At 45.8% G+C, this 19,457-nt stretch overlaps 1 protein-coding gene across 1 annotated transcript; it reads right to left on the bottom strand.

Moving 5' to 3' along the window:
* Nucleotides 1-9,493: 9,493 nt before the first annotated feature.
* Nucleotides 9,494-18,546, bottom strand: TACR1 (tachykinin receptor 1). The gene is made up of 5 exons (XM_015811105.1): nucleotides 18,512-18,546; nucleotides 15,412-15,606; nucleotides 11,590-11,740; nucleotides 10,723-10,919; nucleotides 9,494-9,785 (listed from the first exon to the last, which is right to left on the bottom strand). Exons 1-5 carry the CDS (start codon nucleotides 18,544-18,546, stop codon nucleotides 9,494-9,496), a joined length of 870 nt encoding a protein of 289 aa, XP_015666591.1.
* Between the last annotated feature and the right edge of the window lie 911 nt (nucleotides 18,547-19,457).

The raw sequence follows: 19,457 nt of genomic DNA, 5'->3' as shown, positions 1-19,457 counted from the left end.
TGTGGAAAAGACCAAACGAACATTTGTGTTGGGACAAATATTAAGTTTTATCTACTTAAGGGCCTGCACGGATGGCCTGCCGCCGATTCCATCTGGTTTCACCATAGACACAAAGCAGTGGGGTGGGGGGATGTGCCACTGCCTCTGTGTCGAGGGGAAGCCAATGGGGGAGGGGGGAATCTGACCACGGTACCGGTATACCGGTTCCTTACCCAGCTTGTTCCGTGGCCTCATGGCAGTGGCATTGGGTGTGATGTGCATGGCAGCAAATGGCTGGTTTCAGCGCGATGTGGCCTTTTGCCACCAGCCTAGAACAGAGAAGGTAGAAGCATGGCTAACAGCAAAGCACATCCACCAACCATAAAAGGGATTTCAAACAACAAATTCATGGCACAGGCGATGGATATTATTGTGGTATGCAATACATGTTCCATGTATGTGCTTATGCCCAAAGAACACCCCAATTATACGTGCATTAAATGTAAACTATGTGAAATACTAGAGGAAAAAGGGATCTAGAGGCAACTCTAGCCAAACTCCAACCTACACAAGAAAACTCTATCCAAACCGAACCAAACAGTGAAAAAATAACTCCCAGAGGATCTGACCCTGCTGATAAACCCTTGGAGGAAGACAAATGGAGGAATGTCACACATAGAAGGAAACACAATACTCAAAGGAAGAAGCAGCAGACATCTAACAAACCCCTATTGCCCAATCTACCCAACCAGAAGCAGCCCCATTAAAACTGAGCAACCGATTTCTCCCTCTAGATGGAAATACACAGACCCACAACCTCCCCCTCAAAGAAAACATGCAGACACCTAGCAACACCAAATATCCCTAACAAAGTCACATCAACAAACAGAAAAGTATTAAATATCTTTAATTTCAAAGTGGTGTTCACCCTCAACCATGATTGGATGCCTACCTTCCTGCCTGCTGCCTACGGGGCTATTTTCTTGCAGCCCCCAAAAGCCTTTCTGGCCAACCGAAGAAGAATATAATCAAATGGCTAGTGCGGGGCCCAGTCTAATATAATTTTCAAGAACTTCTAGGATTGATTTGCATAGAGACATATATTTTTCACCCTGGAGGAATTTTCCCCATCTCTCTGAAGGAATCTGGTGGCAGCTTTTCAGACGTAACACGTTTTTAAAAAGCTGCAGTTCATCCCGTGTCCTGATGTAGCCCTTCTGAGCATCGGATGACGTGCGCTTTGGCTCCTGGCAGCTGATGCCTCCTTGTTGGTTGGGGAAGGTGCCACCGGACTCCTGATTTTGGACACCTGAGATCCAAACGGGTCTCCTCCTACAACTTCTTTCTCTTTCTCCCTCGGTGGCCCACGGCTGCCATCGGGGGCAGAGAGGGTGCTGGTCCTCAGCACCGCCAATTCCACAGTGCAAAGCAGAATCTGCTCTGCCGGCTGGAGCCGCGGGGGGGCATCTCTGGAGCCTGCCTACGTTGTGGGGGAATTCTGCACCCTCCTTTTGGTCATTTGATGCTGTGCATCAAAGAAGCTGAGCTGTATATTTGATGGTGCTTGTTTCTATGAGAGATTCTTCTCATATCCCCAGAGGCAGGCTCGGAATGGAACCCCTGCTAACAAGCATTCAATGTATCCTCAACATTTGACATGGATACAAAGCTTGAAAGAACGGCTCCCTTTCCCTCACCATTCTCCCCCCTCCCCTCCCTTCCCCTTCCCAAGCAGAGAAAACATCGACTCTGCTGAGTGGGAGTCTCACTTCCATACTGGCAAGCTCTGCTTTCAGAAGCTGCACCAGCAGATGAATGTCATTTCATGGCACAGCTTCTCAGGATATGATGAGCAGGACAGCTCCGGGGGCCCCAGTTTCTCCCACTTTGCATCTGAAGCAGCAATGACAGTCAAAATGCCACCTAGAGAACCCTTTCTTAGCTCAAAGGCGGCTTCTCAGAAGCGACAGATCCATATTTAGCTGCTGCCTCGTGTCACAGCAGCAAACGTGGCCTGAATATGGCTACCGTCTGGTGGATCAGTGAGAAAAGCAATTAACAGAATAACAGAATAGAGCTGGAAGGGACCTTGGAGGTCTTCTAGTCGAACCCCCTGCTCAAGCAGGAGACCCTATGCCACTTCAGAGAAGAGGCTGTCCAGTTTCTTCTTAAAAACCTCCAATGATGAGTCACCCACAACTTCTGTAGGTAATTTCTGTTCTACTGGTTAGTTGTTCTCACTGTCAGGAAATTTAGTTTAGTTTAGTTCTAGGCCGCTTCTCTCCTTGATTAGTTTCTATACATTGTTTCTTGCCTTCTGGTGTTCTCTTCTTTTGGCAGCCCCTCAAATACTGGAATACTGCTATCATGTCAGCCCTAGTCCTTCTTTTCATTAGACTAGCCATTCTCAATTCCTGCAACCGTTCTTCATGTTTTAGCTTCCAGGCCCCTCATCATCTTTGTTGCTCTTCTTTGCACTCTTTCCAGAGACTCAACATTTTTTTTATAACATGGTGACCAAAACTGGATGCAGTATTCTAAGTGTGGTCTTACTAAGGCTTTAGAAAGTGGTACTAATACTTCACGTGATTAAGGACTACACATCAAGTACACTTCAAAAGACTGACCAGTAGAAACTCAGTGCTCTGAAGGAGATGGGTAAGGCATCTTGTGTGGAACTTCCAAATTTGTGCAGGGTGCGAAATAATGGATTTGAGGGCGGAAGGGAAATCCCAACTGAATATCAGGGGATAAACCCCCTTTCTAGCAGTTCTCTCCTTCACTGGAGGTGCTCCAGCAGAAGCTGGAGAGTCGTGCATGAACTTGGATTCCTGAGCTGAAAAAGGGGTTGGACTGAATGGTCTCAAGGCTCCCTTCCAGTTTTAAGATTCTGGAAGTCTGTGTGAGATCCAGGTCCAGATCCAAGCACCATTCCACGATATAAAGGAATATCTTTTTAACAAGGACTTTCATCTTCCGGAACACATCCAGAAAAGGATGCTAAGAATAACAAAAAGGCTGCAGGGAATTTCTGACATAACGGATAACACTGTTGTATCTTCCTTGGCAGTGAGTAACTCCAGGTGATATTGTTCTACGACTCTTGGCAACTGTTTCTTTAATGTTCTTTTTTATGGATATTTTATTGTACTTTCTATTATTAAAAAGATACTTTAATGTTGTACACCACCTGGAGTTCTTTCACAAGACAGATGGCACATTGTTATTTTAAATAAGTAATAACATAATAAATTAGTGGGAGAGCAGATAAGACTCACCAAATAGCTCAAGAGATGCAATGTAGAATCAGAATCAAGCTGGAAGGGACCTTGGAGGTCTTCTAGTCCAACCCCCTGCCCAAGCAGGAGATCCTATACCCTTTCAAATAGGTGACTGACTGTCTAGTCTCTTCTTAAAAACCTCCAGGGATGGAGTGCCCACGATTTCTGGAGGCCAGCTGTTCCACTGGTTAATCGCCCTCACTGCTAGAAAGTTTCTCCTTAATTCCAGCTTGCTTCCCTCCTTGATTAGTTTCCAACCATTGCTTCTTGTCCTGCCCTCTGGTGCTTTGGAAAATAATTTGATCCCCTCTTCTTTGTGGCAACCTCTCAAATACTGGAATACTGCTATCATGTCATCCCTAGTCCTTCTTTTTTCTAGACTGGCCATACCCAAATCCTGCAAAAGTTCATCATATGTTTTAGTCTCCAGGTCTTTAATCATCTTAGTTGCTCTTTGCACTTTTTCCAAAGTCTCAACATCTTTTTTGTAATGTGATGACAAAAACTGAATGCAGAATTCCAGGTGTGGCCTTACTAAGGATTTATAATGTGGTACTAATACTTCACGTGATTTTGATTCTATGCCTCTGTTTGTACAACCACGGATTGCATTAGCTTTTTTGGCTTCTGCTGCACACGGCTAATATTCAAGTGATCATCCAGGGGGACCCCAAGGTCCCTCTTACAGTTACTGTTTTTGAGCCAGGTTTCACCTAATCTGTACTTGTACCTTTGGTTTTTCCTGCCTAAATGTAAGACTTTGTCAAAGAATGAAATAAGATTGGGTTGGCACGATTTGTTTTTAACAAACCCGTGTTGGCTACTACTTATAACTTTTTGTTTCAAGATGTTCACAGTTTTTTTTTAATTATCTTTTCCAGGATCTTCCCAGATATTGATGTTTGGCGGATTGGTCTGTAGTTTCCTGGGTCTGTTTTTTCCCCCATTGATGTGATGGGAACCACATCAGCTCTTTTTCAATCCTCGGGTACTTCTCCGGTGATCCAGGATTTTTGAAAGATGTGGTGCAATGGTTCTGAGATGTCAGCTCCTTCAGAACTCTGGGATGTAAACCATCAGGTCCCTGGGATTTATATTCGTCAAGGTCAGACAGGTAACCATTTTCTTGCTTATTTTAATTTTAATTTTTAGTCTGTCTTTTACAATTATTTTTGGTAGGTTTGTCTATAGTTCCTTTTTGCATGAAGATTGATGCAAAGCATGAGTTAAGCAGCTCTGCTTTCTCTCTACCGCCTGTTATGTCCTTGCCATCTTCTCTCTTTGGTGGACTGACTGTTTCTTTGACTTTTTTTGTTATTTATATGTTGAAAGAAACTTTTTTAAAATTAACTTTGACTTTTGTTGCAAGTCTTTGTTCATTCTGAGCCTTTGCTTTCCTTCAAGAAATAAACATTTTCTGCATCTAGTAATGGCAGGACCATCAGGTGGATCTGACATGATTGTTTCTGTTCAAGACTAAAGCTGGCCAGGCTGGTCAGTTAGTGGCAGAGAAAAAGTCCTGGCAAGATTACCTGGAACTCTCCAACCCACAGGGATCCCTTCAGGTCCCTCAAGAGATCTAAAAGGAAGATTCAGAGCCCTGAACAGGACGTGGGAAAGCTGTGTTTGCATAACTCATGAGACTAGGCTAAAGTAGGCTTGGGCACTTCGTGCTTCAGTATCCACAGAACTTCCAAGCTGTGGATTATCAAGAAAGTTTTGTAGAAGTGGTCCTAAACTGTGAAGTTGCTTGCTTATTTATTTATTTATTTAGATCTACATGGCTTTCCCTCTGGCCAAAGTGACTGTTTGCAGACCTCAGAGATAACAATATAACCTTGTCTGGGTTCTGGCTTAATATAAATGTGACTTTAGTTATCTCGTAGCATTGAAAAAGCAGCTGAAATTGCCACTCAGTGCAGGCCACAGGCAGACCCACCTGGGTGCATTATTGTAACCTGCCTAGCGAGGAAGGGGTGATGGAGGAGGTTGCTCACACTGGGCAAGAAACCTTGAGTTGATTGCCTGAAATGATTTAATGCATCTTGTATCCCAGAGAACAAATAAGCTGTTCTCTTTTTCAGTCATGTTGCTTGAGTTATTCTGTTGTGCCTGGAATCCCAATGCTTCTTTAGCTCTTCAAAGGTTCTTCTTCCCCTGAAAATGACTAAGCGACTATGTAAACAATTTTAATGAAATCTTATTTGCAAGAGGATGTCTGATTGTTTCCTTTGCACCTTTTTCTACACAGCATCAGTTGATTCAAAAAGCTGGTACGTTCAAAAATAGCTAATGATATGGTAATGAAATCTACAAGTAGCCACATGGGAGTTTTTTGGTTTTTTTTTAAAGAAGTCTTTCTCATTCTGTGAAGCTGGGATTGAGATGATCCCAATAGGTAATATTTTTCATCTGTAGCTTTCACCTGTGTCCCTTTAGCAATCATTACTATTACAGTAAAATGAAAATTATACCAAAAATTTTTTTCCTGTTCAGATTATTGAAAGACAAGAAAAACCACCTTGCTATTCCAACTGGTTTCACACAACACATTGTATTAGGTTAAAACCAACTTGGGTAGACTTATAACACATTTGAAGTCAATATAACACATATATTTTCAAACTAGGCTTGCAGTTAAGTGGGTTAAGTGCAGCTAAGCATGAGGCAACACAACACATGCCTTGAAACAGCCCAACCGTTCTGCCACCCTAAGTGCCCTGTTATGGATTATACCACAGCAGGGACACCGACAGGCAGGGTTTGAAAGGTTTAGCTGGTTTCCTTCCATGGCAAAAAAAAAGGGTGGGAACTCAACTGCATCTTGACTTCTGCATTCATCTGCAGTGTTGACTTCTGTACACCCTTCTCTGCTTTCTTCATGTCTATTCTGACCATGCCTGTTGTCTTATCTGGTTTCTTTAAACAATGCCGTCTTCTAAGTGCTTCTCCCCCTTTGTTATGCTTGTGAACCACTTTATTGGGGTTTGAAAACAAAATGAGAGTGGCATATTTTCCATGAAAATCAAAAAGCTCCCTGGCTGCACACAATTCTGCTGCTCTGCACTTCTCCCCTGGAAAACACTTTTGTGTGTGGGGTGATCTCCAGCGACTTACAGGCACTTGTCGAAGCAGGACAGCAGAGGCAACGAGGTTAGCAACGAGCCTTTCTATGCTCAACAGAAAGGGACAAACTGCCCCCCTGCCCCCCCCACTCCTGAAAGTATCTGGGGCCAACTCAAATATGGGAATAAGCTTCTACTTGTACTAGAAGACAGTGCCTTTCAACCTCTCCCTCTCTCTGAGAGTGTGTGTGTGTGTGTGTGTGTGTTTGTGTGTGTGTGTGTGTGTGATAAGTAATCAATTCTCCAACAGCTCCCCCAGGTTAGAGCCTTCATTAGTATTAATGAGAATTTGCCATCCATCCGGAAGGACATGAGGGGCTGTGCAAATGAAGCAATCTGGAAATAATATGAGCAGAGTGACTTATGAGGCAATCCAGAAAGTTGAGCAAAAACATGGTGACAAGTTGGGACAATATGTAAGCACACATATTAATATTTTGAATATGTGCGGTAATTTGTTCTGAGCATCGCACGGAACATGACTCAAATGGCAAGAATAAAAATTCTGGCACTTCTGGTACAATTGCAGGAATCAGCAAACATGGGCTTGAGACTCTGGGGCCTGGGGTAAAAATGGTCACTTGGGGCTTCCTGGATGAAACGTGACCTCTTTCACTGCCTGTCACGTCCCCATCAGATCCTGATTTGCAGGAGGAGTTGGGACCGGGACCATCTGACAGGCATCCCTGTGTCCCCTGGAATGTCTGGAGAGACCAGGGGCTGGGGATGGAGCTGTCCCAGGCCCCTCTGGCATTGGGGGAGGGGGCCTATTGGACAGGGAACTGCTGCCTGCCTTCACAGATGCAGGGGAGGATGGGCTGCAGACAGGCAGTGGCGATGGGAGGCAGCAGATCCCCTCTGATGAGGAACCCCTGCCTCACCCACCAGATTCGAGGGCACAGAGAGTGGAGCGGAGAGAAGCTCTGAAGAGATCTGCAAGGCAGTTGGCAAGGAGGCTGCCCTGCCCCTCCTCACAAGGAATACCTGGCTCGGGCTGATTTAGTCCCTGTTCTGGACCAGTGGCTGATCTTCAACAGCAGCCCCATGCAGAGTGCGTTGCAGAAGACCCCAAATTGTACATCAGTCTGAAATGGGGAAATAGAGCCTTATCAAGGCTACAAATCAAAAGCCACCAGCACCAGGGGCTCCAAATGTTCCTGATCACCCAGTCTCGTCGGGATTGAGCCTGAGCTTTTCTTCACCATCAAATCCTAGCTTGGGATTTGTCTGGAGGCTTCAACTTCAATAGTCCGCAGTTGAGATGTATAGTTGGATATCATCATCATCATCCTGATGAGATACCAAATCCCAAACTCATCCAGCAGGTTCATCTGTAAGGATGAAGAGCTTTGAGCTTGAGGCACCTCACAAATGTCTCACCTCTGAACACCAACTGAAATCACTCAAGGAGAAAGAAGGTAACCCCTGTAAGATGGTGGCGCCTCTTCCAAGACCTGCTGCGAATCTGGAAGACGGTGTAAATAAAAGTTGCTGAGAGATCAAGAAACACAAGAAATGGATACACAGCCCAGCTCTGCCCAAGGACATCAAGTATGACGAATGCAGACTCTGGCCTGTATTATGGTTTGGACTTAATCATTTTCTTTATTGCATGTTTGCAAGAGGACCTTGATGCAGATGGAATGGGCAACGTGTGTTCCGTGACATTGACCGTTTGCCATTTGTGGAAATACTGCAGGAGTTTTTGGACAACTGTTGGGCTCAGCTTTGTGTCTGCGGAAAACTGGGTTGTAACATTTTTCAGGACAGTCAGAAATTACCTCCTAGCTGCTGTGTGGTTGCACAACACAGTACACAATGAAAAATATTCTGCCACACAAGAGTTTTGTTATAAAGGTATTGTAGATAGATGCAGACAGACATATGTTCAAAGATGGCAGGTAACGGAACCACTGACTCTAGTTTGCAATCTTGTTAGTGAAGGTTTTTCATACTGGCTTGGGCAAGTGTTCGTCCCACTCTCTTCTGTGTAACAGAGCTAATATTGTGCTATTGTCACTTTTGTAAGAATGAGCTGATGCAGCACTTCGGCCATGGTGAGAGACTTCAGGTGCCTCCTGTAGCCTCGGAATTTCTAAAACAGGCTCTGCATTACAATCACATTACATTCATTTTGGTCCTTTGCCAGCTGCTCAGCTGAGTTGGTTGCAAAAAGGCATCCTTCCTGATGCTTGCAGGTAGACAGGTGACAGCCCTTCCCTCTTCTCTGCTTTGCTAGTCACGTAATCCGCAAACGTCAAGGAAGTTTCAAGCATGTTATGGCCAATTCACATGGTCATGTTGGGAGATTCTGGAACATCCCAGATGATGCTTTGGGTGGATGGCTGTAGGGCTGCTATGCATGGGTTATCCTTTTCCTATGAAAGAAGAAGAGCATTTTCTTGCTAATAGAAAACAGAGTTGAACCTTTCTTCTTGTGGTTATCTACACTTAATGGTTCTAATGTTTGCACTGAGGGGACTAAGCACTAAGAAAATGTTGAGCACAGCCTCGAACCATATCTTATGGTAAAGGCAGAGCTCCTCAAATAGAATTAATTCACCTCACTAGAAGTGGTCAAGGACCTCTCCCCAACCCTGGTAAAACACAGTGATGAACGGATGGAAGAAAAGTGATCCTGGAAGTATACCAGTTACTCAAGGAAAGTAACTGAAAGTCCTCTAATGGAACAAAATAGTATTAAAAATATTATAAATTCAAATGTTCTGTTGTAGAAATGGGTTTTGAATTAAGTTCCAAGAAGAATTAATGTTTAAACTGCAACTTTGTACACATTTCATTTGCGCCCTTCCAAAAACTCCCAAACACATTTCAGTCACATTTGCTCCTTCCACAATGGCAACTTGATGGAGAGAAGATGACCAGAGGACCTAAACATCCTGGAGGAAAGACCAGGTGGGAGGAATACACAGGATCCGTGACCAGGAAGCCTCTTATGCGTGGAGAACAGCAACATCAGGCAGAACCCTTTGGAGCGAGAAGGAAAGCTCACTGGCCAGTCACAGGAAGGACCTGATTGTTGGGGGTTGGTTGTGGCTTCATTAGAGGGATGGAAATGGTGTCGCTGTGGCTAAGTTGTGAGTTTGCTCAGGGAAGCGTATTGGAATAGAAGCTCAGGCTCTCCGAGATGGTTTTCGTGTCACTGCGGGAAGAGCCGTTGGAGGTCAGATCCACAGAGGGGCGCCTGGGTCTGCTGCCATCATCCAGTTCCTCCTCTGGGTTGGCAGTGACCGAGGAGACCGTCGTCTCCATCCGGCTGGCCTTGTACATGCTGCTCTGGGCCTGCAGGTACCTCGCTGACTTCATTTCCAGCCCTTCATATTCGCTGGCATTGATGAAGGGGCACCACCGGAAAGCCCGCTTGAAGCCCACCCGGAACCTGAGGGGACAGAGCAGATCAGCTGCATGAGGAGAGCCTGCCTGGTGCCTGTCACAGCCGTCCCGGGAGCCATCAAGCCTCCACTTGGCTTCCGGGACCGGCTGGGTTTCCATTCAGCCTGGGAAAGGCTGCGCTTGTCCTGATCCTGGGAGCTGAAATAGTTCACGGGTCTTCTGTATTTAATATCTAACATTCATTCCGTACTAAGGAAAGCTGAATTCTCTGTGCTGTTAAAAACAGAGTCCAGTTTGCATAAATTATGTTAACTTGTATGTTTTTACTGTAATGTTATCTACTTTGCATCCTGGGTACAAAAAGGAAATGCTCCCCCACAGCAACATCAGACTCTGAGGAGTCTAGCAGAGACGTCCCACTCTCCTGACAGCCCTCCTCACACTTTCAACTTACATGTTGTGAAACTGCAAGAGCTACAAACCCGTGAAGGTGGGGTGCAAAGGAAGAGTCTGGACACGGAGCTGCTTCTTCCAGGCGATCCTGCCTCCCCATTTCAACTCACGCAGCTTTGTGTTGAAAAGAACACAATTGTTGCTTCTTCAGAGAAGGACTAACCAATCCATCTCTTTTACCCAGTTTTTTCTAATCTTAGGTGAGCTTTTTTCTTTAGAGAGGTAACCAAGCCCACTGATTGCTGGGCAACCGTGCACTAGTCTAGTGGAAGGGAAAACATTACATCTTCTGGAGAGAAACAATTTGCAAAAAATTCCCATGTTCAGAGGCCAAGGTTAAAAAGGCTCTTGCTTAGTAGGCTTACTGACTTCCAAATATTTTAAAACCAGCCCATTCAAGATGCAAAGCTTTGGACTTTGGCATCAATGAAATGACTATGTTAGGTCACAATAAACATGGGAGTAAACCTGATTCGGTTTTACTATTCAGTGGAGCCTGCCATGAGTACACCCGAAGAAGAAGGCCTTACCTGTCATTGAGACAACAGTAAATAATTGGGTTGTACATAGTGGAGCTCATGGCCAGCCACAGGATAGCCAGGTAGACCTGCTGGATGTATTTTTCTGAGAACATCTCACTGTTGAACAGTTGTAGGAGGAAGTAGACGTGGTAAGGCAGCCAGCAAATGGCAAAGGTGCAAACCACAATGATCATCATCTTGACAACCTGCCAGACAAGGAAAGCCACCAAGTATAACCATTAACAGGAAGTCCCCACAAAGAGGCAAGAAGGCTGCTGCCACTGATTCGTGGTGCTGAGGCCCCTGGGGTTCCCAGAACTGCACTGCCAGGCAAGGAGAGAAAGCTCTGGGGCTTGAATTTTGCCTTCCCCTAATGGGAACAGCAGGCCAGCTGCGGGAAGATGTCAAGGGTGACATCATATCCACTGTCAGAGTTGTGATCCTTCTGATTCTTCCTTTCGCTCTTCGAAGAAGCCAAGAGCTCCTTCAGCACGCTAATGGTATCATGTTTATTTGATCCTTTGGGAGAACAAGCTAAGTTACAAAATGGGAGTTAGAATATACGAACTTTTAATTTATGTAACTCAATGACATACTGTAGAATGGGAATGGAGAAGCTAAAGTCTTTGGGCTCTTGCTCAGCTACAACTCCTAGCATCCATTACCATTAGTCATGCTCTCTGGCATTCATGGTGCCATCCAGCGGGCCAGTGCTTTCCCATCTAAACCAATCTCAAATCACTCCAGCTGGTTGGCAAGAAATCTTGGCTACCTGTTTCTCGCTCTGTCTATTCAGTTAACATCTGGACCCTGACCCGAACTGCATTCTTTGATGGGGCTTGCCTTTCTGGTTGAGTTTCTTCTGATAGACTTTACCTTGCGCTTGGCAGACACTTGTTCATGGTAGCGGTCCGAAGAGTCCCCTGGTATCGCACTGGCCCATAGGGTAATGCCCACCATAATATAGGCGTAGCCTATCATTATGAGAGGCAAGATGTAGGCTAGAATAGTCATGCAGATCTGATACCTGGAATAAATGGGACACAAGTTAAGAGTCTGACCACGAAAGAGGTGTTACCCCCCCCCCCCTCAGTCTGAACATCCTCTCCACTTTATTCTTGATATAAATGTGGCTGCTACTTTGGAACATCACTGCAATGTCATGGCAAATGAATGATGGTGTAACTTGGGCTGCTCCTTAGAGGAAGAGACGCAATCTTTAGGCTGATGATGGATGTACCTGACAACTATACTAGCCCACATCTAATGCTTCTAGCCCTCCCTCCCCAATACAGACTACATACCATCAACTCTTAACAGCCACATAGAGAGATTTTCCCCACCATGATCTGCAGCCCACCTGATCCCAGGATCCCAGAATTAGAAAGGAGCCTGTGAGCCATTCAGTCCCACCCCTGGCTCAGTGCAGGAGTCCAAAGGAAGACCCCAGGCAGAGGCCTGCTTGAACTCAGCCAACGAAGGGAAGCCCACCGGTCCCACTAGCAAACAGCTCTCTTCACCCACAGAAACAAAATCTGCCTCTTTGTAATGTGAGCCATTTTGCCAAGTTCTAAACTTCTTTCTCAGTGATATCCTGTCAGGAATTTGCAGGGGGACATCGTCATTTAGAATTGTAAACTGAGTTGGGCAGCTATAGAAATTGAATAAATAAGCAAACAAATGTGCCCCTGGCTTGTCTTTTTCTTTAGGGTAGAGGGGCCCACCCCTTAGGTCACTCTTTGCACCTTTTCTAGCGTCTCTGGGTATTTCTTAAAACAGGCACAAAAACTGATCTATGACCAGTAAAGATTCAAGTGTAACTGTAACTCTCCATGGTTTGGAAACAATGCTCCCATGGATTGAATCTGCCTTTTTGGCAACCATATCTTTCTTCTGGCCCATATTCACATTCTGTTCCAAGATCCTATTACGAATTCACATATTTCTTTTTCCTATGTAACAACAGTGGTTTCCAGTGTGAAAGGAATAAAGTATTATTCAGAAATTTCTAATGAAGGTTGATAGAAGAAGCCGCCTGAAAGTCATAAACTCTGACAAGTACCAATAAGAAAAGCAGAAGTGGCTAGCTAATCTAAACAGCAAGCAGAGGAAATACAGAAATCACTACAGGAGCCTAGATGGTGATAGATAGGATGTGCTCAGAGGGGCTTCTTGGAACATAGGGGAGGGGGCAGCGGTTTTAGGCGGTCCAGATAGTTTATCGGATGATTCGGAAAGGGGTGTTGAGTGCGATAGGGGAGGGGGGGAATCTGCGTCGGGGGTAGGATATAAAAATGTGTCAAACAGCTCTTGGAGATGTGACTGAACTCCTGTGTTTGTTTCAGTTCAGCAGGCCTTTGCAAACGCTTCTTTTGAATAAAACTTTTGTTACTGGAATTCCAAGTGAGTTTGTTTGTTTTGGGATCTTGAGCCACGTTCCAAACAACTGGAATATTCTGGAGGGAGCAGCTTTGTTCTGGGGATGAAATAAGTGCACATTTTTCATTTCTTGTACCTTGTTATCAAACAATGTGTAGATATGTCCCCTTCTTCACTACGTCTGAATTCAGCTCATGTGAGGTAAATGAAGTGCCTGCTAGTATGTCTTTTGGATGATTTATTCATCCTAGATTCACCCTCACAGAATGCTTAGGCCTCTGTTGTGCATTACAGGGAGAACAATATATTCCCAGCACTAGGCTGGAAGAATCTGGCCCTGCTGAGGTTTCTAATTTATTTGACAGAGATCTAATCCTAACCTGGCAATATTTACACAAGGGAAGATGTATTGACTGCATCTGTACATCATGTTAGCATACTTTTAGCATTAGATGTCATTAATTTTGTGGGATGTTGCATGAAACTAGGCCATTGGATTAATTTATGGTTCAATTCACTATCTTACCCCCCTCTCCCCCCAAAGTCAGTGATCAAATTAAATACGTGGAGTGAACAAAAGTCCTTTTGACAGAACAAGTATCTCGGCTGCTGGCCCTGCATTGCCCCAGGGCTCTCCCTTCCACCTGCAGTCCTTTCCTTTCTGCCCCAAAGCCTCCTTCAAAGCCAGGCCCTCCTCCCTCATCTCCTGTCCCCAGTAAGTGGGTTTCACCCAAAAGACATGCCTTTTCTCTGATGGTTGACTGTCCCTTCTGGCTAAGATGGCTTCCAAGAGGCTGAATGATTTGATGATGGGAGAGAATGAATGAACTGAGCACGCATAGGTATAAAACCTCAGTTCCGTAACGGAGAAGCATTAACCTTAACTAATGTGTCAAAATTAAGACTTGGAACCTTCCTTATGTGGGCTGAAGCCCCAGGTTCTTTATCTTGGGCTGGGAGCGATTCAGCTGCTATGAGGGAGACGTGAATAAGAGCTGGACCTTTTCCCAGAGAGGCAGAATTTACTCAACTGCGACCTTCAGCTCTTTCGATATGGCAGATGCTGAAATATGAGAGATCACATCAAGAATAAACACTGACATCACACTAGGTTCATTTTTTAATTTGCTGCAGCAACAAAAGTTGCCAGAAGTTTATCCAGGGCAACCTGCTTGATGAGAAGTTATTCTGGCCTTTGCAGCACTGGACTTGGCAGAGGGAGGGGGCCATATGACTGGAAGTGACCTGAACGGCGGCCAAGGCAACAACTGCCAGTGTTCAGTTTGAATGTAGCTCCATTACCTGGAGACCAAGATTCAGCCAGGGAAAAGACTGCATCTACCGGAACCACGACACCCTCATCTAAGTTATTTATGAAGATATTGAAGAGTCCTGGGCCTAAGATGGAGCCTTGTGGTACCCCACTGCTTACTCCTCTCCATATCAATGTAGTACCATTTTGAATTGTGTCATTTTCATCCCTGATTTCCATGTATTATATGTTTGGTGGCATTTGCATGATGCTAGAATAGAATAGAGCTGGAAGGGACCATGGAGGTCTTCTAGTCGAGGCCCTTGCTCAAGCAGGAGAACCTGTACCATTTCAGACAATGCATATGATATCTTTTCCCTCTCCCCGTGGACATCCTTCCTAGGTTAGTTGATTGCTCTCAAAGTGTAAACATACATAACACACATTTAAACATACTATATACAACATATGTATAGACCTACACCCTTACATATAACTAACATATAAGTATTAATCACTGTCCATCTTGAATACATAACGGAAGGAGGAAGCTTTAGCGTTCACAAGGTTAATACAGCTATTCTGTACCTGTGCATTTAGTTTTTCTTCCCTATGTATAGGAGTTTGCTTTTCCCTTCAATTCTAAATTCACCATAGTTCTCCATTGTTTGAGCTTTGTTTTTTGTTTTTTTTTGTTTAATTCCTTTCTAAATTACAAATAGACTTCTCCTGAGACAGGCAGCTAAATCAATCAATAGAAAAGAAAAATAAACAGAAACCTCTGTAATAAAGATGTTTAACTGCCTGGTGGTACTTTCTTGGCCAAATATGGTATTTGAAAATGAGCGGGTGGACTATCCCTTGTCTACTGCAATGAAGGAAATGCAGCCAAGGCCTCATCTGACCCATGGCAGCAACACTCAGATACTGTACAGGGAGGCCAGAAAATCAGAAGGGGTGAAACCTGAGAATCTGGCTTCTCTGGAATAATGAGCGCATTCTGAGAAGAGAGCCACAGAGCACGATCTTTCCATCTCCAGCAATGACAACAGCGAGGCCCAACTCACGTTATTGGAGAGACCTGGGTCTGATTTTGCGGCCACTCGACAAAGCACACCACTCGCTCAGGCAGCTCCGCTGTGGTGGAATAGTATCCTTGAGGGAAGGAGAGTAGCAAAGCCAACACCCATATAACACAGATGACAATCTTGGTGGCTGCAGCTGATAGCCTTGGTTGCAGAGGATGGATAATCGCCATGTACCTTTAAAAGAGAGAGGGGTGTATGGGTTGAAATGTAGCAAGAGAATATTAAACAACCAATAAAGAGAGACGTTGACATTCATCTGGAGCCATGCGTCTCCCCTTTAAAGATGTTGGGGAGGGCTTTCTCCTTCTCCTGCCAGTTGAAATCCCTGGACGCCCAGCCCACCTCCACTACGCTGCTTTGCCCTGCTCCCTTCCCATCTGCAGCTGGCAGGAAGCCCCTTGCCCCAAATCTCACAGACCCCACAGTGGACCCTTACCCAAAGGGCTTCTGGGCTGCCGTACGGTTTTGATTGTGACCGGCAATTCTCAGGGCTTCAAGTCCAGTCCCACCCAACCCCATTCCCAACACGAAAAGCCTCCTACAATTAGTATGCACAACACTGCGATTGCTCTTTGTGCTGCAGTTTTGTCCCCCATTCTATTGTTTGCTGATTTAATTTTTTTTATTCCTTGAAATAATGGTCAACCAGTTAATTATTCAACGTGCAGACTACTAAGTGGCAGCTGAGAGATGCATCTGTGAGATGCCATCTAGTGGCTGTCAGGATTTTCGCAGTCAGTGAATAACCGCTGTGGTAGGGTTGAAGTATGAGAAAAGGGTTTAGCTGTGGGGGTCAATTACCCTAGGTCTGTGCTGACTTGGTGGCAGTGAGTTGGCAGAGGCGATTTGGTGATCAGTGGCATTGATAAGGGTGTGCATGAAACTTTGCCTTTCCTGTATGTACAATCTTTTATAGAAATTATTTGTTTTTTTACTGGACTTAGATGGCCAGCTATCTCATATAATGACTCTATGAGGCTCATGCCTACAAAAAAGAATTAAAAATAAGAATACAGGTAGTCCTTGACTTGCAACCACAACTGAGCCCTATATTTCTGGAACTGATGGATGAATTATTCTGTCTGATGTTCTTTTCAGTGTTTGAAAATCACATATCCTACCTCCTGGAGTCCACTCAGCCCATTCTTTCCATTCTTCTTCACAACAGACCCAAACCACCAGGAAATCATCCTGCGCAGGTGGGGTTTCCATTAACGGTAGCTAATGGAAGCCTTTTTCTCCCATTGTGCCTCAGGCTCTACCTGCTCCGAATTCATTCCCATCTGGAATGGTTTTCTTAGCTTTCAGATGTAAATCAAATCCCAAACTACAGCAGGCAGAAAAGTGATTGAAACACACTGTCAGAGAACCAAATAGTTTTTAAGTACCTTTCCTTATTTCTTTCTTAAAATAGGTCCCAATAAGCCATCGCCCTTCAAAATGTGGTATACTCTGATGCCAGCAATAGCTGCTGCTGACTCTGCATTTAGCCTAGAATCCTCACCTTGCAACTGATTTGGAGCTGTAGAGCTCATGAATGGAAGATGTGACCAAATTTGGCAACTTATTTCACTTATTTCCCCTGTCCTGTTTTTATAATACCTTGCCTGATTAGTAGCTCTGGAGAATTCAAAGGAATATAGACCTTTTCATGCCATTCCAGCACAAAGCATAATGCTTGGGCATTAGAGAGCCAGGTCTTTCCAGCTGTTATTTCAATGTACCTATTGGTTTTATTGTTACGTTTCTAACCTGGACTCCAACTCTCCCAGTGCTGAAGCAGCTTCTGATCCTGCAGCTTCTCCAAAACGATGTAGCATCTTTCCATCTTGTACTAAAATTGCTCACTGATCAATCGTTCAAAATGCTGATACTTGAACCCATGGAACGTTAGGGTGTTTTAAATGCGTAGGAAGTATTCTGCGCTTAAATAATCTCACTTCAGCAACAAGAAATGCCAGTCTTGTCATCAGCTTCCACAGCAGCCCACAATTGCATACCTGCATTTTGCCCATTTATTTAATCAGTTTTGCTTTTGACCTCATCCACGCTGCTTTTCTTAGCTGTGGAGAGATGAGGACCCAACCCCTGATGTGAGAACACCCACTTTTCTGTTCTCAAATTCTCCAGACTCGAAGTAACTGCTGTTGAAAATCCTACGTTTTAGGATTTTAGGTTTGAAAAGCAAATGTCCGACAAAAGAAAATAAAAATAACACATAAAAAGGACACATTTTGCTTTATTCCAAACCACTAAAGACTTGTAGCATATGCAGAAGGGGAGCCTTCTCATTTTGGCCATTAGGAGTCCGTGGATGGCAGAAACCCACCCTCCTTGCGTGAAATGAAAAGCATCCATTACAGCAGAGCAATAACAGCTACACAGACAAAAACCGGCAGCCCTGACATCCAAATTATGGCAGATGGAGCCTGCAGGGAATCCCCTGCCGCCCCTGGCCTTCTAACTGGCATGTGCCAGCATGTTACAGGTGAAAGCAACACACATTCCAGAAATGCAAAAAGCAATCATATTCTAGACATTCCTCTTTTTTAGAGAAAAGCTCCGTGCCCCCCCGCCCCCCCTGCTTTTTATGGTGGAAATGTTTCAAAGTAGTCAAAGGGAAGTAAAACATTTTCCAGTTTTGCTGTGGTAGTTAAGGGCAAATGTTTCCTGTACTGCTACCATTCCGCTGTACAATAATAAATGCTTTTCATTTCATGTATTTTGTGTTTCAGAACACAAAAAACCCTCCATGAAATTCTTCCCTGATAAATATTGAAAAATTGGGAGGGGGGGGGATAAAATCCTTTGAAAACCAACAAAGAGCTTTACTCCTGATAAAATACAAAGGCTTGGATATCTTCAGATTCAAAAGTGATGTTTACAAAATATGGGGACTGAAGCTCTCCTCCCCCCCCCTTGGGAAGGATGATCTCCGCGCCCTGCTGACCATCACCGGTGCAAGGAGACCCCCAGCCTGCCTTCCTGGCTCATGTCCAGAGCCCCTCGTCCCCCCCAGAGGCGGCAGAGACGGTTAGCTCACTTTTCCAGCCCCCATCAAACCTCACCCAATTATTACCAGCGATTGAAAAGCTGGTCGGGAACTGGAACCATCCTGGACCCAAAAGGTTCCCCCAGCTCCACGAGGGACTTTGCTCCGGGCACTTGCACCCCAACTAGACTCAGAGGGGGCTGTTGTTGTGAGAACAAACTGGAGGAGGGAGCACCAGGCGTCCCACTTGGGGCTCCGGAGGGAGATCTAAACATTGTCATCGCCATCGGCTCCCCGTTTGTGGGGCTTCCTTCGGCTCCCGTGACTCTTGGCTCCTTGGGTGAAGCCAGAGTGCCTGTTTAGGGCCTTCTGTCAATCCAGGAAACAGACGGATTCTGTAACAGGCTTTGACAAGGCACGGGGGGGGGGTTCTGCCTAAACCCGCACAGACTCTCGTCTTCTCTCCGATTCAGTTAAAAAGAAAGGGGGGGGGGCTTTCTCTGAGGCGGAAAACAGCGCCATGCACCCATGACAGCCCCGAACGAGCCAGGCCCCCCGGGCAGAGCGGCGCTGCCGTCGCTTTCGCGGGGACCCAGCGCTTTCGCGGCGCTGTCCAGCAGGCGTCGGAGCAACCTGAGGCTGCCGGCCGGGAGCAGGGAGCGCGGAAGGGCCGGCCGCCTCAGTTCGCGGCAGCCCGTTTTGAGCGCAGCGCCGGGCAGCCCCTTCCCCGGGGGACCCCTCCGGGCCACGCGGGACAGGCAGCCGCCCGGGGGGCGTCGGGGTCTCGGTCGGGGCGAGTCCCGGGGATCAATCACCGCCCGGCGCTCCCTGCCCCCGTCGCCAGAGCTCGCGGGGAGGGCTGAACTTTCTGCTCCTGGACGAGCGGGAGAAATTTCCTCGGAGAAGCCCGAGCCCAGCGCCACCTTCCCGCGGGCGCCTCGCCCGACCCGTCCAGCGAGCCTCGCCCGACTGCTCCGGCCTCCAAGAGGCCGCTCGGGCCCCGGACGGCGGCCGAGGCCCCTCCAGCCCCGAA

The sequence above is a fragment of the Protobothrops mucrosquamatus genome, unplaced genomic scaffold (assembly GCF_001527695.2).
Source record: "Protobothrops mucrosquamatus isolate PMUCROS unplaced genomic scaffold, P.Mucros_1.0 scaffold31, whole genome shotgun sequence".
In the NCBI taxonomy this organism is placed as follows: Eukaryota; Metazoa; Chordata; class Lepidosauria; order Squamata; family Viperidae; genus Protobothrops; species Protobothrops mucrosquamatus.
The sequence above is the reverse complement of the archived record's forward strand: the minus strand, read 5'-3'. Positions and strand labels throughout refer to the sequence as shown.